This window comes from Alligator mississippiensis, chromosome 14, assembly GCF_030867095.1.
Source record: "Alligator mississippiensis isolate rAllMis1 chromosome 14, rAllMis1, whole genome shotgun sequence".
NCBI classification, from domain to species: domain Eukaryota; kingdom Metazoa; phylum Chordata; order Crocodylia; family Alligatoridae; genus Alligator; species Alligator mississippiensis.
In genome coordinates this window covers 40,034,173-40,055,792 of record NC_081837.1, presented here as the reverse complement: position 1 = coordinate 40,055,792, position 21,620 = coordinate 40,034,173, and the positions used below count along the sequence as shown (strand labels likewise).

Below are 21,620 nucleotides of genomic sequence, written 5' to 3'. Positions count from 1 at the left end.
AGCACCCTGCGGCCCCGAGCTAGGGCTGGACAAGCCTTGCCTGGACTCTGGGGAAGCGAGCGGCACATCAGGAAGCGAGCGGCACCTCGCTCAGTGGGTCTCCATTTTTGTTTTGTTTTGCAATTTCTCAGTTGGTTTAATAAACGGTATCATCTCTGAACCAAGAGCTCAAGATTTTTGCAGCTCTTTTTTTGCCTACAGAAAAATAAGGGGTCAGCTCTTCTCTTGCAAAGAGCTCAGAAAGAGCCGAGCCATGATCGGGGCCTGACCCGGTGCAGCCCCCCTGCGAGGAGCTCGGGGCACCCCGGGGCGCGGTGCCCGATTACAACACCCTGAGGCCCTAAGCTGTCCACTTTAAGAGGCCCCATATGATAAAAATAATCCACGATTTTCACGAATTTAAAAAATGGATTATTGTTATTTCTGCACACAGGTATGAACTCCAGATGAATAATAACTCTGCAGCCATACAGATGTTTGTTTTTGTCATAGTAGAACGAAAACGTCCGTTTTGGGTTTTTTTTTCTGATTTCGAGGCCCCTCATATTGCAGACGCCTAAACCCAGCGCTGCCCCTCTCCCCGTAAGGAGCTCAAGGCATCCCGGGGTGCCGCAGCCCCAACAGGGTGCAGTTCCGCCGAGCGGCCGCAGGGGGCGCTGCCGGGCAGCCGGCTCCGGGCATGCGTGCCGGGCTGGCGCCTGCGCACTTCGCCCGCACACCGGCTCGGCTGATGCAATCCTCCAGCTGGGGAGCAGGGCGGAGCGCGGCAGCCAATCAGCTGGGGCCCGGATGCCGTGGGAGGCCCCGCCCCACGCTGCGCGCGCAGGTCCAGAGGCCGTTTAACGGGCGCCCGAGCGCTGCCGCCATTTTGGGGCGCTGAGGGGGTCATGCGGAAGCGGCTACACTGAGGGTCCGCCGCGCGCCGCCATGGAGTCGGGAGCCGCGGGCCCGGCGCCGCCCAGCTCCTGGCTCGGTCTGGCCTGGCAGAAGCTGGCCCCCGCCACCGCGCAGCCCCCGTCGTCGTGGCTGCGGGGCCTGTCTCAGCTGCTGCAGCGGCTGCTGCCGGGCCCGGCGCTGAGCAGCGCCCTGTGCCCCGCCGCGGGGGGGGACCCGCCCGTCCGGCCGCTCCCGGGCTGGGCGCAGGCCGAGCTGGGCCCCGAGCCCGGCGCAGTGTGGGGGGGCGGCCTGGCGCGGCCCGCGCTCGCCCTGGGCCTCGTGTCCTACGCGGTGGGGCCCGCGCGGGACTGGAGCTACCTGCCGCAGCCCCTGCGCGCCGAGCTGCCGCTGGGCCCCCGCCGCTGCGACGAGCTGCCCGAGATCCAGTACATCCGCAGCAAGCGTCTCGAGTTCCTGCAGCAGCAGCAGAGCCTCCCCGAGCCCGACCACGGCTACCACAGCCTGGAGGAGGAGCTGAGCCGGGGCGGCTGCCCAGAGGAGCCGGGGGGCAAAGGGCCCGAGGCCTCCCACGGCCTGGGGGGCATGGCTGGGGAGAGTTCCCCTTTACAACCGGGGGGCGAAACCATCTCCGAGGAAGAGGATGAGCCGGTTTCAGCTAGGCCTGCGTGCACAAACAAGCTCATCGACTACATCCTTGGGGGCATGGGCAGCGAGGACGAGGGCACGGAGGAGGAGGAGGAGGATTGGGACGAGGACGACGGGTTTGATAGCGAGGGGCTGCTGTCGGATTCGGACGCGGGTGGGGAGAGCTCGCCCCTCTGGGACTCGTTTTACAGCCTCGACCCCTACAACCCGCAGAACTTCACGGCCACCATCCAGACCCCCATTAATGGGTCGGGGGGAGACTCGTCAGGCGAGTCAGAGGGCGAGGAGGACGACGACGCTTCCTGGGCTGGAAGCTGTTCGGACTCTCCCGGTCTTGCTTCGGGAGAGGAGGATGAATGGGAGCACAGCAGCGTGGACGAGGCCGAGAACCTGAAACTCTGGAATGCCTTTTGTAACTCGGACGATCCGTATAACCCTTTCAATTTCAAAGCAGCTTTTCAAACAACAGCAAAGAAAGGGAAGCGGGACCTCATAGGAGTAGTGGGCCTGGGTTTGCTCAGCTCCGAGAGTAGTAGCTTGCTGACCTGCCAGGTGCAGCTGGTGGAGAAGCAGAGCAGTGTGGTTACGGACTTGGGGCAGCGTGGCACTCTGTCTGGGAAGAGACATACCCATACCAAGAAAAAAAAGGTATACTCTTTTTGGTCCGTGTACTTGTATCTTAAATGCGGTGGTAGTGAGAACCCAATCCGGATCAAGGCTCCAGCGTCGGAAGATACCGTGGGAAATTGTGTTCCCTTTTTAAGGGAGGGATTTCATCCTCGGCATAAACCCACAAGTTTAGGGTCGAATTAACTTGAAATCTGAATGTATATTAAGTCCCGGGTATAATCATAATGGCACGAGATGAGTAACAACTCCTTATGTTTGTATTTTCAATTCTAGATTTCTGATTTTAGATCATGGTTCTTCCCCTGTGTGCTGTGACTCACCTGGAGAGTTCCCTGTATTTGGAAACACATAAAGAGTCCATGACCTATTCTCTTGATTTTTCCCCACCCCTCCCCTCCCATTTTGGAATAATCTTTGCTATGCTCCCCCCCTCCTGTTTTGGTAAAAGGTGGTAATTTTTTAGGGCCTTTTTTGCATTACTTAATTACATTTCTCAGAAAGGGTAACTTGGAAAGAACAAGTTGTGGTTCTGTAAGTTGCAAATCGGCTTGAGCAATAACATATAGCAGATACTTTCGTTCTGTGAGAGGTTACTACAGCGTCTCAGTGGTTCCTAGCAACATTTAAAATTCTGCTTTTTTTTTGTAGAAACTTCCAAAATGAACTTAGTGAGTCATATTAGTACCTCGTATGATAGGAATTTTAGCATTTTTTTAATGGAAAGCTGCTGTTTTGTTTTTTTGTTTTTTTTAAATATACTTACCCAGCTCTATGGTCCAAAGTGAAAAGCAGTTCACTATTTTGCTGTAAGTTAATGAGAGGTTGGTTTGCTAAATATGACATGGACTCCAGCATGTGTGTTAGGATTTAGGTGAAGTAATGATCACTTCTAGGGTACTATAATTATACAAGATCTCTTTATAAGCATAGTGGGACACTTCTCAAGGTCAGATAAGGCATTCTGGTCTAGATCAAGACCTACCTGGGGAATAGCTTTCAGGTCTGGGTCCTGAAGCCCGTGTCTTGGGGTAATAGCTGATCAGAATGGGTGGAGTATGTAGACTCTTCCCTTTTTGTAGGAGTGGTTGTCAGGAGCTATTTACATTTTTCTGATCAAGGGCCTGACATGGAGGCTGGATAGCAGTCTAGATTCTTTGACTGCCTGCATATGCCATCTCTTTTAAACTGTCTCTGTATCTACCACCTTTTCTGCTTCACATGGCCAGATACTATGCTTTTCACACTTTGCAGCCCTTGATTAATAGTGAAACGAAGCCCCACTCTGATGGTTGACTGACAAGAACTGTATTTGGACCATTGTTCCCTTTCCATCTTCGAGCAGGAGTGCTTCAAGCGTAGGCCAAAAGATCTTGCTGTCCATGCTGTAGCACCCAAGGAAGGGTGCTGCTTGGCAGTTCTGTTTCCATTTGCTTGAACATCTCTTAAATGAATTCCAAGGAATATTTCAGTTCCTGCGTGTGAGTTTGAGGTTGAAAAGTATTGTCTGTGTGACATTGGCTCTTACCTTTTCCTGCACGTGTAGTGGAAGATTGGGACTGTCTTACAAGTGGAGTTTTATGCTCAAAACCAGCTGCTGAGTCAATTTTGTTGCTTCCTGCTTTTGTGGCTTTAGAGATTCAGGTGTTGAATAGGCAATAAATAACTCAGGCCTTAAACTATTTTTAACATTCTTTTAATGACCACTAGGGAAAAATAGAAAATCCATATCACCTAGTTTTGCTCTCTAATCAGATTGAGACCTATTAAGGTAAGCTAAAGCCACCTAAATCGTCCTTCACATTGTTCTGAGGCCTAGCTCAAAACTGAAAATGCTCTAGTGTAGTGGTAGGAAGTCTCTGTATATACTAGTACCCTTTTCATAATGGGATATTATGATTAAGTTCTATTTTGAGGTGGCCAAACTTCCTAACCCTTTGAGCTGTAAACCAAACCTTGACACTGAGTGCTGCAGGACACACAGCTTTGAAATGCGCATGCCCTAGAGTCTGATCAGTATATAGCATCCCAGCTCAAACAGCAATTTCTTGTTAAATGACTTTTTGGACCATATAATAAGCAAGAACCAAAGAATTTAAAAAATAGGACAATGACCTGAAAGAAAGATAAAATGTTCTTATTTTACTGCTTTTTGTTTGGGAACCACATGTAGCTTGCAAGGCAAAGTTGGGCAGTCCTATCATGTTCCATAATTCAAAACTTTTACATTTACAAAAAGCTGTTTAAAAATTGCTCAAGTTGCTGTAATAATACAGCATTAAGAACTTCAGAATGCAGAATTGATACTGCCACTTGTTTTTTGTTTTGATTTGGATGCTGGGGTTTATTTCTACATCTAATGACAATTTTCTAAAATAAGTAACTTTTAGAAACATGTTTTGGGCACAGGCCACTTAAATGAAATGCTGTGAGCAGAGGTTTGATGAGGACACAGTTTTGTGTACACTTGGTTTATCTTGCTGTGCCAGGAATGAAGACTTAGTAACTTTTCTTTTGGAGAGTAAGAAATTCGTTCTTAGGACCATCTAACCTGGTTTACTTTTTTGTAGTATTAATTTTTTTGGTTATCCTAATTTAAAAAAGAATTCAGACCCTTGTGTAATGCTTCCTAATGACAGTGAATGAACAATGATCTCTGCAACAAATGGCATGATATTACAAAACCTGATAATTGCACCCAGGAGGTAATTTAGACTGATGTAAAAGGGATGAAAGTAGCAAGCCACAAAGGGACAGGCTGATGTAACTATCCAGCATGCTTGAAAGCAGACACTTAATTAGGTATGTGGGCTGTATTACACCAAGATTGCTAAAAGTGACACATAGACATAAAGAGACTTCTCATGGTCATTATCCAATTCAAGATTATATTTTGTATATCATCCTGAAGTGTTTATCAGGACAGTTAACAGAATGATGTTTTAAAGTTAAAGGGGCCTGCTTGTTTTATCACCCACACATTAGACTAAAATAAGGCTGGCAAATCAACTTTTTATGCAATTCCTTATTCTAAAACTAATTTTCCAGCCAAATTGAAACTGATGTAACTTCTGAATCAGTCGTTGTATCTTTTGTGGAACAGCCTGGTAGGTTGCTGCTCAAACTTTATCTTACTGCTTCTGCAGAGGGTGGATGGCTTGTGTGAATAGTTGATAACTCTTGGAAGTTAGAGAAAATCTTATAGGGGTATAAAACTTAATTTTGTTCGCACTGAGGTCATCGGCCTTTAAGCAGCTACTGGAGAAGCTGTACTTGGGGCAAATGCATAGGTTAGACTGGCTAATGATTTGTCCATCTGGTGAAGTTAATTGTGAAGAAAGCTAGGATGTGAATTTACAGAGCAACTCTGTGATCATTTCCTGTGTGAACACTCTTAGCACAGGGTATCTGTGAGGTAGCTTTGGCAGTTAAGTACCTTATGACTATGCTCCTCACAAGGAGTTGACACAGAGTTGCTATGATGCTGTAAATTCACACCCCAACTCACCTGATAATAGAGGGTTTATGTTGCTGTTGGGCCAGGTGCAGCTATCAGTACTTTTCAATACTTCAAATAATTGGTTGAGGCTCAAAAAGTTAAGGCAGCACTTGCTTACTCATTTCTTTAACGTACAATTAGCAAAGGAGTTGGATGGTTGAACTTGCAAATACAGGGCTACTTGGTTGGATGCCTAGCTTTTTGCACTGAAATACTTATGCAGTATAAATGTAACCTTAACTTTTTTTCCAAAGTACTCACGGAAAGTGACGGGCCTATATTGCTTATTTGTATCCTGCCTTTATTAGAATGCAGCATCCATTTTCACTAGAAAATGCCTCTGGCTGGCTGTTAGCCAAACGCAAGCCTTTTAAGCTGTTAGAGTTCCTTTTATGTAAGCCGTTTTAGTATAGCTGAAAAAAAATGGGGTGGGGGGAGAAGTGAAAGGAGCAGTGAGGGAATGCAGTATGAAATCACTAAGACTATTTTGCCCAAATTGGAATGTTCTCAAGAATTAACCTGCTATTGTGAGCATTATTATGGAATATTTCATGACAGATATTGTCTTATTTTTTTTAAACTACGTCTGGAAGATTTGATCCTTAGCTGAACTAGTAGCTAGCTGTACATAACTAAATACTGTATAAGTGCTTTATTTAAAGTTCTGCATAAATGCCACTGTTGATGGATGTATTTGGTAGCATTAGTTTAGCTGCTTGTCTCTGTCTATGCTATTTAAATAGTCATGATGTCAGTCCTAAAATTGTTAGGATTTTTTTTTCATTGCAGCCATTCAAGTCACACAAGTGTTACTTCCTTAAATATGAAATTATAGGACGTCTTCCTTGTTGACGCATAGTCTCTGACTCGCATTGTAGCAGCTGTGTGGAATTAAATTATCTTTTAAAAGTAAACTTACAATGAAACTGTAGGGCAAAGATTCACGGTGTGCAAGCTACTTGTAGTTCACATTTGTGTTCCCTGTGTTTTTGGAGTGGCTCTTTCAACTAATTGTTAAGGTAAATTCTTGATGAAAACAGTAATTACAAATGCTGATCAGGAATACACTGGTTTTGTATGATTGCCCTTTGTTCTAATAGAGCTTGTTTTTCTTTAGGTAACCTTCCTTGATGAAGTTACTGAGTATTATGTAAGCGGTGAGGAAGACAGGAAAGGACCCTGGGAAGAATTTGCACGGGATGGATGCAGGTTCCAGAAACGTATTCAAGAAACAGAAGATGCCATTGGGTACTGCTTAACAGTAGAGCATAGACAGAAGATATTTAATCTACTCCAGGAAACATACTCCAGAAGGCCTGAACTTTTCTAGCACCTTAAAGACATAGTAGACTTTTGTTACCTTACTCATCACTAATAAACCTTCACAAATATCCTGAGAAACGTTTGTTTCTCTTCAAAGTAAAGTGGCGGCTGCCTGTCTTAATTTTAAATGGGGAGTTGGAGTAGTTTTAACCACTTCTCAGTTTAAATTTAAGCTAATGAATATACTGAGATGTGTCCAAATTAGGTATTGAAACAAAGTCTATTGAGGTACCTTGAGAGTGAGAATGGCATAATTGTATTCCTTTTCAGCTGTTGTGATGCAATTGCTTTAGGTAAAATCCATTCTACAAATGCCTTGGCAGCCATATGTAGGAGAAAGGTGGCTATTAAGTTACAATTTTGCACTTTTAAAAAGCGAAATCATATTTTGAAGGAAATATTTATGGGGTTCAAAACCCAATGAACACAGTTCTGATTTAAAGTTTGTATATGTGGTTGCAGAATTTTGTTGTCTTTATTCTAACTTCTGCAAAACAAACTTTGTATTTTGCTAACTGTTGCTTCTTAGCTGTGCTGTATTTCTCTTTCAAAAATTCACTTTTGCATGTAATATCTAATATTTATGTGGCTATTTCTGTATAACAACACCCTTTTATAGTGTTTTAAATTATTTTGATCTAGAACACTCAGGAGTGCTTGGGTGCACTACTTGACACCCTTTGGTTTCTGTTTATTTGACTTAAAAGCACTCATCTGGCACTGTTCAAAGCTTTATCGGAGCTCCTTGTCTACTAGGCTGATGTTGATCGTGGAGTACTAGAAGTCCTTGTTTTCTTATCAGCAAGTTCAGTCTTTAATGCACGTTCTGTTATAGGTGACAATGTGAGCTTAGACTAAAAGGGAACTATAAGTGAAGCTTGAATTTTTCACTTGACCCCTCTTAGCCATTTCACCTTCAAAAGGCAAGTAAGGTTGGGAATTCTGGATTATGTTCTTGCTAGCTTGCTCTAGCATTTGTATGGAGAACTGGATTTTTATTTCTTGTGGAACTCTAAGGCTGTATACCAGTACATTTGTTGCCAGAAACAGTATTAATAATACACCATTTCTCAGCACTTTCACTTAACTGCTACCAAAATACCATTGTTTACTTGGTAGATGACAAGATGTTTCCAGTGGAAGAAAATGCAAATAAAAGTGTATTTAAAGTTTAAACAATTATTGGACAAAATAGTAAACTTGTAGGTATATTGAAGGGCTGGCAAAAGTGAAACCTGTTCAGTGGCTATTACCAGATTCTAAGCAGGAAGAGGGTTTAGTGTGAATTTAATTTCAACCAGTAATAAAACATTGTGATTGTTTGCACAAGCTACTTGAGTACGTTCTAGAGTGTAGGTTTAGTTTGTGAGACTTGGAGAGAAACAACAAAGTACATTACACTTGCACTCTTATTAATGCATTATTATTATTGCAGAGGAAGGCTGTTCACAAATTGAGAGATTTTTTGGGAGGGATTGGCATTTGTTTCATCTGGTGGTTTTCACAAGGCCTTTATCATTTGCCCTCATCTTTTTATCCCGGGCTGTTATTGTTCATTCTGAACGTCTTTAAACGCTTGATTAAGTATTGGATACAAAATATGTGAGTTCATTACCTCACTATATGTATTCCAGAGTAAATGGAACTTTCCTATTTAAATATGGTTGAATAACCATAAGTTTCAGACCTAAAAGTAAGGTATATGGTCTTGACGTAAAATTGAAGGTTAACTTTTGTTTCGGAATATATCTTGAACAGCTCCAATATTCCCAAATTGGAAGCCACGCAACATTTTTTGTTTCTTAATTCTTGTTGAGCTAGTAAAATTAGGTTCTGTTTACCTGCAAAATGATTTGTTTGAATTGGTTTATCCTGGTGAAATTCTAGTAGGAATCATGTGTTCATAGAATTTGAATGGTGTGACTTTGGGGGGCTGAAAGGGAAGCTCTCAGGTCATATTTCATCCCATATTTAGGTTTTGTAAGACTGCAAAACATAAGACAGACTTAAAAATAATTCTGCTAAAAACCGTTCTTTGAAATCCTCTTTTCTTACAGCGGTTCAAAGAGAGCATTGCAGCATTGAGAGAGTATGAGGGAAGAGGATGGTTTTGCAGTTAAAGCAGTGAGATCAGAGTTCCTTTCCCAAGCATGAAGGTTTCTCTCTGGTTTTGTGCAGATCCTTTAATTTCTGTCTCAGTGTACCTGCAACTGAAATACACAACTACACAGCTAGGACAGCTCTCTTGGACCTATAAAGTACAACACAGGAAGGCAGAGTCTAGTTCTAAGCTGGTTATAGCCATAGATGTCCAGAAGAGTAAACCTCCTTAAACTAATCAAAGTTTTCATTCTTTTTCTTTTCCGTGCAACAGCTATTTCAAAATTGCTATAAAGGGTGTGGAAGACTTGTGTATGTATACATGATTCAATGGAAGGAGCCCTTAAAAAGAACACCTGTTAATTTAAAACTTTAAATCAAAACTGTAATTATCAGATTTTATTTTTATATAATTTAAAAGAAAGAAGCCTTGACAGCCCTTCTACATTGGCTTTGTACAGATTTTAATTCATTTGATTGTATCCAGTTGGGTTTTATATCTAAAGTTATATTTCTGTATATAATAAAAACTATTCAGAACTAATCTGTAAATTGTAATAAAGATATTTGCAAGATAATGCTAAGTTTTTTGGGGGCGGGGTTTGTCTTGGAAGGATGATATGGCAGATGGGGGTAGAACTGCTTATGAGTCGTGATTAAACACCAGTAGTAACTCAGGCTATTACTCATTCAAGTAGTAGTTGTAGTTATAAAAACCTGAGTAGGATGAGGACCTGCATCTGTATAAAGAAGGAATACAGCTGTATTTTTTCTTCTGTACTGCTTTTCCCTCTCAGCTCCAAGCGCAGCTACCTGAGCTGCGTCAATATTGTAAGATTTGGGAGGAGGAACAACGCGATGTAGAATTGGCATTTAATAATACAGAAGCCCACTCCCCTGAACTGGTAACTCTGCATGGTGTTCAAGGGTCCCATGTTGCTGAATCTTATCAGCCAACATGCAAAATTCACTGCCCGCATTACTTGCCAGATTTTTTTTTTCTTTTTGCAGCAGTGGTATACATTTTGACTGTCAGTTTTGTCTTCTAGCTGAAAAATGATGTAGCATGATTGATTGTTTCCTTCCCTCATCAAGATCATGTTAAATAGCTATGTGGTAAACAGTTGGAAAACAGTATATTTTCCCAGGTATTTTAGGACCTGGGGGAGAGGAACTCCTATACCTCTTTACTGCTACTTTCTTGCTTCCCCTCCACCCCCTCCAACCATGAGTTAAAATGACAAATAAGCACAAACATCTGCTGCTGCTTTGTATTAACAGACAGCTGATGTTTTCCTTGTGTTGCTTCCTGACATCACTGTTTAATGTAGTGGGTAAGTTTCTCATTTGTTTCACAAACTAATAAGGCACAAATGTGTGGCAGCTGGTTCAGAACTGCAAGATCACAGATCTAGAAGTTGGCTGTGTGCAATGGAGACCTACCTCCTTAATATTACCAAACCATTTCATTTGCTAATTTTACAACGCAAGATTTTTTTATGTATTTTATGTTGAGCTGTGCCCATGATTCCATATAGAACAAGGAATGCTATTTTTGCTGTTCAGTAATTAAGATCTCAGCCTTCTTTTAAACATTTTGAGAGGTGACTAACAAGGAACAATAGGTTCACCCAAAGAACCTTGTCTGCCTAAGAACAATAGGTTGCATTCAAATGGATAACAGTTTACAAGTGCTCAGAAAGTTACAATGCAAAAGTCACATTTCTATTATACATGCAGAGGTACCCCTACCCCCACCCCTTTTATAAACAGCAATAAAGGGCACTTGGCAGAACAGAATATACAATACTAGAGGTGTTGCAGGTACGGTAGTAATGTATCAAAGCCTGGACTACAACTACTAGTAACACTGGGGCTTGCTTCTTGCATGAGTTGATTATCTCTCACCTTGAATAACGTAGGTGTGATTGATCAACACTGTAGCAAGGATACAGTCTTGGGAAATATGAAAACTAGCATGCTATAAATACTAAACTGACATGGCTTGTTAGAAATAATGGTTTAAAATGTGTTTATGCTCTTAAAGCATGCAAGGGATTAATATACCCAGATAAGATGGCTTTATGCTATTATGGCTTCCTAACAACTAGGTTAATACAAAAATGGTGTAGAGGGAATTTGGCCCTTGCAGCTTTTTGCAGAAGCTAGTATTTATTTGCAAATGAGTTATAATAGAAACTAAATCAAAGAATAAGGAGGAAGGTTTTTATTTTTCTGGAGCAGCGAAGCCTGATAAAGTGCATTGAAATGGATTTGAAAACTGTTTCTTAGATGTATGAATGACTGTTACCTCCCAGAGTTTACTGCTGAGAACAGAATTTGGTTTTATGTCACGTTTGCGACCAGTCCTTTTAGATAAGAATTTGCTGCTGTTGTGGCTGTGGTGAGTGTAATAACCATCTTAATCTAATTGATACGCTTTGCAGTAACTTGAGCCTTGAAAGGATCAGGGAAGGCTACAGGACAGGTCTTTGTGCTGTGGATTGCTACACCAGCGGACGGAGCTCTGCTTTGCTTTGCCCCCTTGCAGTCCTTAAAAAACTTCCCAGTGCATCTGGTCTTCAGTAAACTTGGCCTGAGGAGACTTAACGTCATCTTGTGCTGTTGGTGCTTTCCCTGCCAGGCTCTGCAGTCTGCGTACAATGGGATGTTCAGTATGAAGCCCTCATAGATATGCAGGCAAGTAGAATGCTAAATTGGTTGACTGCTGTGGGCGGTTCCATTTTAATTTGTGTAGAGGGAGAGCTGAGCCTTGACTTGGTAAACCAGTGCATTATAAGAGTTCAGGGAAAATGTTTTAGGCAGTAACTTAGACTTCTTTTCCCCCTAAATGTTCAGTTTCTTCAAGTCAGTGCCAGTGAGGAATTAATGATGCTGGTTAGAGCTAACAGTACGGGGAGGAGTGGATAGCACTGTTTGTTCTCTCCTTGGTGTACCTCAGCCCCATCTACAGGTTTTCTAGAACTCTTCGGAACCGCAATCACCAAACGCTCAGTACTTGCTGCGGAGACTGATTAAAAATGAACATGGTGATGTTTTCTCTTTATCCTCTGATGATTTAACAAAATTGTTTGGTGCACAAGTCAAGTGGTGTATGGTCCATCCCCCCCCCCCCCCCCCCCCCAAAAAAAAAAAATCTGGTATTATATCAGTGTTTCATCTGGAAGGTAAATATCCTGCCAGGATCTTTTTTTCACTCTTGGTAGTAAAATCCATGCAATTCCAGGGGAGCCAGTAGGTTAGAGTAGAATTCCTTTTGCTTTCAAATAGCTGCGTCACTTCCACAGAACTTCAAGGCCTGGTTTTCTGTTGAGCAGTCTTGATAAATGACTCATTCTTCAATTGCCTCTGACTGTATGTGCTAAATGCATATTTGTAAAGTTGGATAATATGCTAATGAGTGAATTTTTTTTCTTCCTCTAAACAGGCTTCCTTTGGAGTCCCTATACAGGAACTGAAAATGTAGTGACCATGACTCAGTAGTGTTCAGGGGGAGGTTACACTGATGACTTCTACCCACATGATGTGTAAAACTCATCAGCTTTTCCTGTAAAAGGAGCTCTGCATACAGTAGATTCTCACTGACTTTTTGACTTGCCAACAATCTAAAAAATAAGGGTGGGGTGGCTTATAAAAATGGGCCAACACCCTTCATTGAATGAAGCAGAGATTGTTGGTAGGTAACCATCTCTTCATCCATCTGCCCCTGATGCCAGCACTATTTCCCAGCTGTCCCACTTGTCTGAGGAAGTCTTGCATTTAGCGCCCTTTTTCTTTCTGCTACATCTGTATGAAAAAGCAAACAATGGCAAATTCAAGTGCGTGCAGCTTACTTGCAGGTTCTTGAAAGTCCATCCTCAAATCCTTCAATCAGAGCTGTAGGAGGTGTTGCTTGTAGCAGCAGAAAGGTTCAGAAAGATGCATGTACAGCAACTGAAATTTCTAAGAGACCGATTCCTGTCCTGTAGAGCTTTTCTTCTAGACATAGAGTAGGGGCTGAAGGAGTGAGGAAGAATTATTGTCAGATCGGGGAAATTGGGCCTTGCTAGTGCACAGATCTGCATCAGTGTAAGGCAGATAAGTTAACCTGTTCAACCAATGAAGTTAACCTGTTCAAGTCTTTCTAAAGACTTGCTTGTTAACTATTATAGTGCTTAAACTTGTGTCGGCATCTGCTGGAATTCAGTTGTCTCTACAAGATGAATAGGTACGTCCATATGTAACATTTAAATAATTAGGTAAGATGATTTTAGTTAAATTGAAGCTGCTTGGATGTAGAGTAGTCCTGAGATCACATGGGAAGCCTCTGGCAAAGCTGGAAGCTGATCCATAGGCTTCCCATGTGATCTCAGGACTGCTCTATATCCAAGCAGCTTCAATTTAACTAAAATTGATTCTGTTATAAAAAAGATAGCTATTTTTTAGTCTGAAGAAACCCAAAGCAATAAAGTATAGACTTTAGCATTCTCATAATGAAGAAAAAGATTCTCTACATAGAGAATTTGGACAAAGATCGTATGATTACAATGTGGCTTTTTCCAATAGGCAACCGCTGTGTTTATTCTTAGCACCATTTTTGTCGTTCTCAAAAATAGTGATTTTTTTTTTTTTTAAGCTTTCTATAAGAATATTGCTTCTCAGTAGGATTTTTTTATGGTCCAAATTTCAAGGTAACGGTAGGCTTTTCTGGCAGGGCTTGCTTCAGAAACACAACCTCTAGCAACTGAAATGTTCATCTTGGGCACCTGGGGAATAAGGTTTATGATGACACCCTTTCAGATACTTCAAGGTATCTGATGTGATAGTGGCTATGATGGCACTCGTGAATATAAAAATGGAAAGATGGTGGAGCAAAAGAAAGAGGCTCATTTGTCATTTCTGATGCTAACGGTTTAAATAATAATTGCCCATAAAAAGCTGTTGGATATCTGCTCAGAATGCTTTTCTGTGGACTCCATTATGGCAGTCTAGCCACACAGCTACAGCTGTTAACAGAAGAGCTTCCAGCTGTGGTGTTCGTGCATAGGGTGTAATTTCAATTGCAAGTCATTACCAACCCAGACCTAAAGAATGTGCAGTAATGATCCTCTCCTTTTAAGAGACACGTCTCCTCCAGATACCACAGCAAGGTGAACTTAATTCCCCTTTATGTTACAGATGGAGAAGTTGAGGTACAGAGGTCAGCCAAGTAACTAACCCAAGGCCATAAAGCTAGTTGGCTACTAAGCTAAAATAAAAATCTGACTCCCAGCTCTAGCAATTGTAACTCCCCTGCTGTGCATTATATGAGCTGATGTTTCAGCTAATCAACCAGCCCTCTAAATTGACTTCTGTCGCCTGCGCAATATTGAATGCAGTGCCAATGAGGATAATTCCATGACGACTGCTATTAACCCATTTCTGAGCTTGGACAGACTAACTAAACTATATGGGCACTAAGAGAATTTCAAGGGAGAGGAGGTGATGAAGAAATGAATTGCTACTGTAAGATTTGCTTAAGGAAGGTGTTATACTTAAGCCATTGCCTTGGTCTTAATCCTTCTACCACAAGTGGATATTAGGGAGAGGCGTGTGGAAGCCTTTAATGAGTTATCGATGTAGTCGCCCAAAAATAGCTTGCGTTCTAATGCGGAATTTCCTTTGAGAGAGAAAATCTTTGGTCCAGGAGATGGCGCCAGCATCCCTGCAGTGCAGCGGCCCAAGTGCATCCCTGGAGGCAGTTTGTTGCACTGATCACTCTAGTTTTTCTGATGTTTAAGAGGCCGTGTCCATAGGGAGCAACAGTATGAGCACCAGCAACAGCAGGGCTGCATGGGGAAAGAGTGAAATGGGTACGTGCTCTTCAAGTGCTAGAGGGGTGCCTTTCATTAAAGCCTTCCTGTGCTGCTAGGGATATCACTGATGTCCTAGCACGTGGGAGGAGGTAGCAATATAAGCACATCTGGTATCTCTTGGGGTCTATGTATCATGCTAGTTGTCCATTATATAGTTGATAGCCTCAATACAATGACTTTTTTTTCCTATATCTTCAACTGGGCTTGAGACCAACCAGTAGCACAACAAATTAAGGGGAAACATGGGTCAAAGGCAGGGGGTGGCCCCTTTCCATACAGAAGTACCACAAGCCTGTAACATTCCTAGTATCTGAGTCATTATGACCCCAACCGAATGACCCCTCTGCAATAAAACTCATGGAATTTGATTTATCTCCCTCAGGAGGATGAAGGGCTAAGTCGACCTTGACAAGGTTGGAAGCAGCTTTTTCAAGGAGGATAGGTCTTTCCAGACGACTGCTTTAACCATTAAGCCATATCTGTGTACACACAATGTCAGCACTCTGCCTTCCCCAGCGTACTTTCCAATGAACTTTGCTCTAAAGGTCCCTTCTCCTTTGTTTTCCACCTAGCCACACATCCCATTCCTGCTACGCTGGATGCTGGCAAAGGCGCACAGCGTTATTTGGAGGTAGCAGATGTGAGACATCCATTGGTGAGTACAGCCATTTACATAACACCTTCCACCACAATACTAAGCTGACTCCAGACCTTCAGCCAATGCTGGCCTGCCCCAGGAATGCTGCTTAGGAAAAGCGCTCAGCTAAGAAACAACATGTTGCAGACGGGATGTCTCAGCAGCTGACAAACAGGGACTAATTAGCAGAACGCTGTCATTTCTGAACTCTCAGCCTTTCTATTACAAAATAGGCTGCGACTGACTGCTCCCCTCCCTGTGCAGAGGGATAACACAGCAAGTCTCTTCCTGTTCAAGCTGCACCTCACCCTGACACCTGCCCTGGTATTAGTGTAATTCGCACATTCTTCTCCACACCCTCCTAGCAAACTGACACTTTAAGTAATGTTAACGTTGCAACACAAACTAGGCCCTGCCAAGAAAGCCAGCAGGCTGTGTACATGTATACCGAAGGCATGTGTGTGGTACATCGTTGCAGTTCATGATACGCAGGCTTCCTACTTTCGGAAGATGACTGTAATGGGAAGATGCGTTTCCCTGAATCATAGAAAATTAGGATTGGAAGGGACCTCAGGTGGTCACATCTAGTTCAAGCCCCAGCTCAAAGCAGAATCAGCCTCAACTAGATCATCCTAGCTAGGGCTTTGTCTAGCTGGGTCTTAAAAGTCTCCAAGGACGGAGATCCCACCACCTCTCTGGGTAACCTGTTCCAGTGTTTTACTCTTGTGAGAGAGTTTTTCCTCATATCTAACCTCAGCTTCCCTTGCTACAACTTGAGCCCATTGCCCCTTGATCTGCCACCACTGAGAACAGTCCAGCTCCATCCTCTTTGCAGCCATCCTGCAGGGAGTTGAAGGCTGCTATTCAATCCCCCCTCAGTCTTCTCTTCTGCAGACTAAATAAGCCCAGTTCCCTCCTGATCAGCCATGTCCACCAGCCCTCTAACCATTTTTTGTTGCTCTCTGTTGGACTCCCACCAATTTGTCCACATCCTTTCTGTAGTGGGCCCAAAACTGGACACAGCACTCCAAATGTGGCCCCACCAATGCAGAACAGAAGGGAATAATCACTTCCCTCGATTTGCTGGCAACACTCCTTATAGTGCAGCCCAGGATGCCATTAGCCTTCTTGGCACCAAGGGCACGCCGTTGGCTCCTATTCAGCTTCTTGCCCACTGTAACCCGAGGTCCTTTCCTGCAGAGCTGCTGCTTAAACAATCCGTGCCTATGTTGTACCAGTGCAAGTGAAGCTCTGAAGCAAAGCTCTCTTTAGTATCTCCTATACGTGTGCCACCCTCAGATCTTTCTGGATGGAGAGCTTATTGGTGAGGTGCCTCTGAAGCAGACGTAGGCAATTCTCCACTGGCCTTGGGGTCAAAGGAGACTGGAAATGAAACCTCCAAGGTGTTGTTCTCAAGGGACTCTGATGTGAGCCTCAGCAGACTTCACTTCTCTGCCTCTTGGCCTAGGTAAAAGAAGGAAAAAAGTACATGTTGCCCAGGAGGGATGTGGCATTTGATGTAGAAAAAGGAAATGCTTTGAGAGCCTCAGATAGGGTAATTTATAGAAACACAAAGCTCAACAGGAGCTTGTAATGTCTCTCACATGGAAACTTGGTTTGTTCCCTGTCCCCCTCATTCAAAAATACACGGGTTAATAAAAAAGAACACTTAGAGAGATTAAAAAAAGCCAACAGCTGGTGTTTCTCCCTGGAGTTTCCATTGGATTAAGATATAAAAGAAGAGAAAAAAATCTCTTGTGGAAAGTAATAAAAGCTGATTTATTTACCTGACAGAACAGAGCCTAAAGCAGCTCTGGATTCTTGGCTGGATGTTGTAATAAAGCCCTCTGAAAATCCACATATTTTTTACCCCAGAGATTGGAACAGCTCCTTCTAGTTCCTTATGCTAAAATCTGATTAGATGGTTCTTTATAATTGGCATAGGCATTCCCCCTCAGGACACAGCAAAAAGGACCCTGAAATTCGTATTCCCTTAGAGAATTACCTGGGGAGAGAAAAGAGTCTTTTAAGATTGGATCAGTTTGCCCCACAAGGCCCCTGATCTTTCAATGCCTCAGGCATATGTTCAGTCGTCAATCATGAGAATAATTCTGCTGAAGTCAGCGGGGCTACTCATCGTGCCTAAAGCGAGGGCCAAGCACCAGTGTCGGCAGGGTCTTTCACCTTCCGGTACCTCTCCAAGTGCCCAGAAAGGGTTAGGAACTGAGCCTTTACTATGTTTGACTTTATGGAACCATTTTTTACTTGAACCGTCTCAGACAAGGAATACCTGACTCTGCTATTCCTTTCCTTCCCTTCACTGCCTAAATCTTGAAAAAGACCAAAGCAACATAACTAAAAATCTATTCCCAGCCAGAAATAGCATGCTCCAGAGCCTCGTGAAACAGAAGCAAGTTACTCTCCTCTTCTGCAGTCTGGGGGTTTTTCAGTTAGATGTAGCTGCTGATGTGACCGTGTTGTACCGGCCTCCCTTTCCAGACTAAAGCGCCACAACTTAGCTGCCTACAAAGCAAGACTCTTCTAGGCTGGAAGTCACTTTATTTAATAGTTACATTATGGCATGCTGCTGTGAGCCAGGGCCCCATGGTGCCAGGTGCTGTACAGCTGCATAGTAGGAGACATTCCCTGCCCTGGAGAATATAAGGCTGGTCTACACTAGAGGCCTTTGCTGCTATGGCTAGGCTGGTGTAGCTTTGCTACCAGGGCCTGGAAGCAAAGACTGCATATATGAATAGCTGGGGATTTTCTGATGATGAAGCTATACCACTTCCCCAGATGACAAGCAAAATCAACACGAGTCCTTTTGTGGCACAGCTTTACCCACCCCAGGGGTTTTACCAGCATGGCTACCTCTCCTAAGGGATGCGACCATTTCACACCCCTCCCCAGCAAAGCTTTGTAGGATTGATCTGTTCTCTGAGTCATATTCTGAGGTGAAAGTGGGGTTGCCTCTGAAGTGACTGGGGTCAGGATTTCACCTTTGCAATCTAAAAGGGCCAGGCAGGGAGAGGGTGAGATAAGTGAAATGCTATTTTCCCTGTTGCTGTGATAGGGAGTTGCAATCTAGATGGATGAAGGCCCTGATCCTGCTCGCCACCATGCCCCAGTAGAGCCATTAGCTTCAGCGGGAGCTCTCCTACAGATCGTTCAGGACATGCATCATCTAACCTCCTTCAAGAGGAGGTTAGATGAGCATCTAGCTGGGGTCATCTAGACTCATACCAGGAGTCTGATGCAGCCAGAAAGACAGCGAAACTACTCAGTACTCTGACCCCACTGCATCTCTGCCTGGGTGAGACTGCGAGCCTCCGAATAACAACAACCACAGCTCATCCTTTTCCCCGTTGTCACAAGGAACTAACCAGACACATTTCTCACACCCACTGACTCAAAGAACTCTTGGGATGACCATGCCAAGGTTTCAGGCAAACTGGTTTCCCCAAAGCCTGCATGGGGAGCTCTTGCTGTGATGAGTCTTGCTGCGGCAGCCATGCCAAGCCCCACTGGTTTGGAGAGCAACTTCTTCATGCACCAGATGAATTAAAGGCAGCTTTTAAAAATTGCTCTTTCCCCTAAACCATGGAGGATTTGGAAAATACGCAGCCTTGGATGAGAGCCCTTTGTAATTCCTCTCCCTTGCCACTCCCCACCCCACCTTTCTCTTAAAAAGAGGTTTAATTGATGGTTTTGAAGAGAGAGGAAGAAAATACCCAGTGGGCAGCTCAGATGCTGCTGCCTATAGCAATCAGGATGCCCACCATAATGCCTCGACTTGGCTTTGAGGGAAGAGATGAACCCTGTTTAAAGGTAGCAGGGGAGGGAAGGTGTAGCTCTGTCATTACTCAGCCCTGACTTAATTAGTGGTAATTATAATAAGCAGACAGCGAAGGAAACTGCTTTGGGTGAGTCTGTGAGACTCATGCAGAGAGGCATGTCTGTCACCGGCATGGCAGGAGTGGCCTCTGTGCTGCAGGTCATTGGCAACACAGCAGCCTGGCTCTGAGGGGGTTAAATTTATGGTGTTTTCCTCCCTCCTAGGCTATTTGCAGCAAACAGAGTCTCAGTGGAAGGTCTGAGCTGAACAAGTGTTTGCTTCTGTGGGACTGGCCAGGGTGGATTTGGAGTTGCTCTACACTCACTAACCAGCACCCAGACTTCGCTCCCCACCACCGCTGCCTTCGGAGGAGCAGTAGGGCAGGAGGCTGAGCACAGGCAGGGTTGGACTCAGGAGCCTGGCACCTCCACATTGCTCCCCCTCTGCCTGCCTTCTGTGTCGGGACCTCGATGGCTGATGACATTGACTGGCTGGACCTGCCGGGCAGGTGGACATACGGGGTGTGTGGAGACGGGCGAGTCTTCTTCATCAAGTACGTTTTTTTCCTTCTGGGCTTCTCGCTGTGCTATGCGTGGGGGCAGGAGGGCAGTTTAATCCTACCAGGTGCATGTTCAAAGCCAGGCAGCAGCCGTGTTTTCAGCCCAGACTTTGGCGGCAAAGGGGGCTTGGCAGAGGGGAGGGCCAGAAGGACTGGCTCAGCCGAGAAGGGGCAGTGGGGAATGAGAAGGGTCCTGGGGCTATGACAGGCGGCGCCCTACTTCCCTCTGATTCTACTTGTTCTGCTGTTGTCTGCTGCTGCTCCATGCACCCAAGGACCCCACCTCCATGATCACACTTCAACCATCGCCTGTTTTTTTTTTCCCCTGTGGTTGCACTTCTGCCCCAGGGGAGTTTGGGCTGTCCCAGCCAGTGCTGCTCCTCTCTGCCCTGAAGTCTGCCAGGCTCTGGTAGCTCTGTTGGAAGGAGGAATGGCACAGGAGGGTCCCCTGCACACAGGGGCCGCTGCTCTGGGAAGGGTCTGAGAAGCTATCCCTACTTGGGCTGCTGTCTGTGACCCCTTTCTGGGAACCTACAGGTCTATCTCATGTCTGATTGTGACTTCCCCTGCTCAAGCTTCTCCCTGACTTCCCTTTTGTGGGCCATATGAATGGGAAATAGGAGTCAAGGCAGAGAGGAAGGCCTACAGGCTACAGCAGACAGCACCTTTAAGTGGAAGAAGGTGCAGAGAAACCCTCTGTTAGCAGTATGGCCCTGCCTCACCCTGCACGTTTCATCCCTGTTGTGGTTTGGGGGCCATGATGGGGACTCTTTCCCATTCAATCCCATGTCCCTTCTGATGGTCTATTTGTTCTTTGCAGTGATGAGACACAGTCGACCAGCTGGGTGCACCCAGGCACCAGACGCTCCATCCAAAGCGGGTGTTTTGTCAGTGCAGGTAAGGGCCAGGCTTGCTCTGACTTGTGGGCAGGTATTGCATCTCCCTGGTTGCAGTTGCTTCCCTTTCTTCCTGATGGCATGCTCCCTCCAGTTGAATGCCCTGCAACAGATGCTGCCAACCTACCTCCTGGAAAGCCATCCCGGAGGTACAGGTATGGTAGCACAGGATCTGGTGATCAAGAGGCTAACGAACCTTGCCCACTTGGGACAATGTGGCCAACCTCTTGAAGGGGCTCTTGCTGGCCTGCTTGAGGCCTGTGACTGTCCCAGAAGAATTTCAGTTCCTTTTCTCTGCTGAGAACTGGGACACAGGCAATGACCTATGAAATGGTGGAGCCTGAAACCAAACCTGACTAGAAACACGAGTAAAACAAACAGCCTCTAGTTTTCTTTGTATTCAAACCAAGTGACATACAGGGCATCAGATGGCAAGAAGCCAAACTACCCTAAAAATTATTCCAGGTTTCATAATGTTCACAGCTCAGCTGTCACACAGCAAGACTCAGTTTCTCTGTGCAAAGGCACTTAGTTATAAAGTGGCTAGCAGCTTTGTCCATCTGCCCTTGGATGCCCAACGTGAAATGCCTTCAAGGAGTCCGACTTTCAGAAGGTGGTTGCTCAGGGCTGCCTAAAAATCAGTTCCCTTAAGTTATACTCCTCCTTCCCATCCCTACCTTCTTCCCCACTCCAAATCACTAGCCACTTCTGAAACTCTTGTCCATATGCACAGAAGAGCCAGCAGGG

The 21,620-nt window shown here is 44.5% G+C and overlaps 2 protein-coding genes across 5 annotated transcripts in view; both read left to right on the top strand.

The window, feature by feature from the left end:
• The first annotated feature begins 837 nt into the window (after positions 1-837).
• On the top strand, positions 838-9,669 carry PPP1R15B (protein phosphatase 1 regulatory subunit 15B). The gene is made up of 2 exons (XM_059717721.1): positions 838-2,190; positions 6,786-9,669. The coding sequence occupies exons 1-2, from the start codon at positions 928-930 to the stop codon at positions 6,996-6,998; spliced, it is 1,476 nt and encodes a 491-aa protein (XP_059573704.1). The 5' UTR covers positions 838-927; the 3' UTR covers positions 6,999-9,669.
• Positions 9,670-19,573: 9,904 nt separating this feature from the next.
• The window catches only part of PLEKHA6 (pleckstrin homology domain containing A6), a 113,081-nt gene continuing 111,034 nt past the window's right edge, over positions 19,574-21,620 (top strand). For 2 of the 4 annotated variants that reach the window (XM_059717408.1, XM_059717406.1), the window contains exons 1-2: positions 19,574-19,971; positions 20,798-20,874. In XM_059717408.1, coding sequence (XP_059573391.1) covers positions 19,889-19,971; positions 20,798-20,874 — 160 coding nt within the window. In that variant the 5' untranslated portion in view covers positions 19,574-19,888. The remainder of the gene's footprint in view (positions 19,972-20,797; positions 20,875-21,620) is intronic. The other 2 variants (XM_059717407.1, XM_019477256.2) reach the window with 1 other exon arrangement.

Excerpts from the sequence above, each read along its gene's own strand:
- PPP1R15B (XM_059717721.1), top strand. The coding sequence starts at position 928 with ATGGAGTCGGGAGCCGCGGGCCCGGCGCCGCCCAGCTCCTGGCTCGGT. Across the intron at positions 2,191-6,785 it reads CCCATACCAAGAAAAAAAAG|GTAACCTTCCTTGATGAAGT; the intron begins GTATACTCTTTT and ends GTTTTTCTTTAG.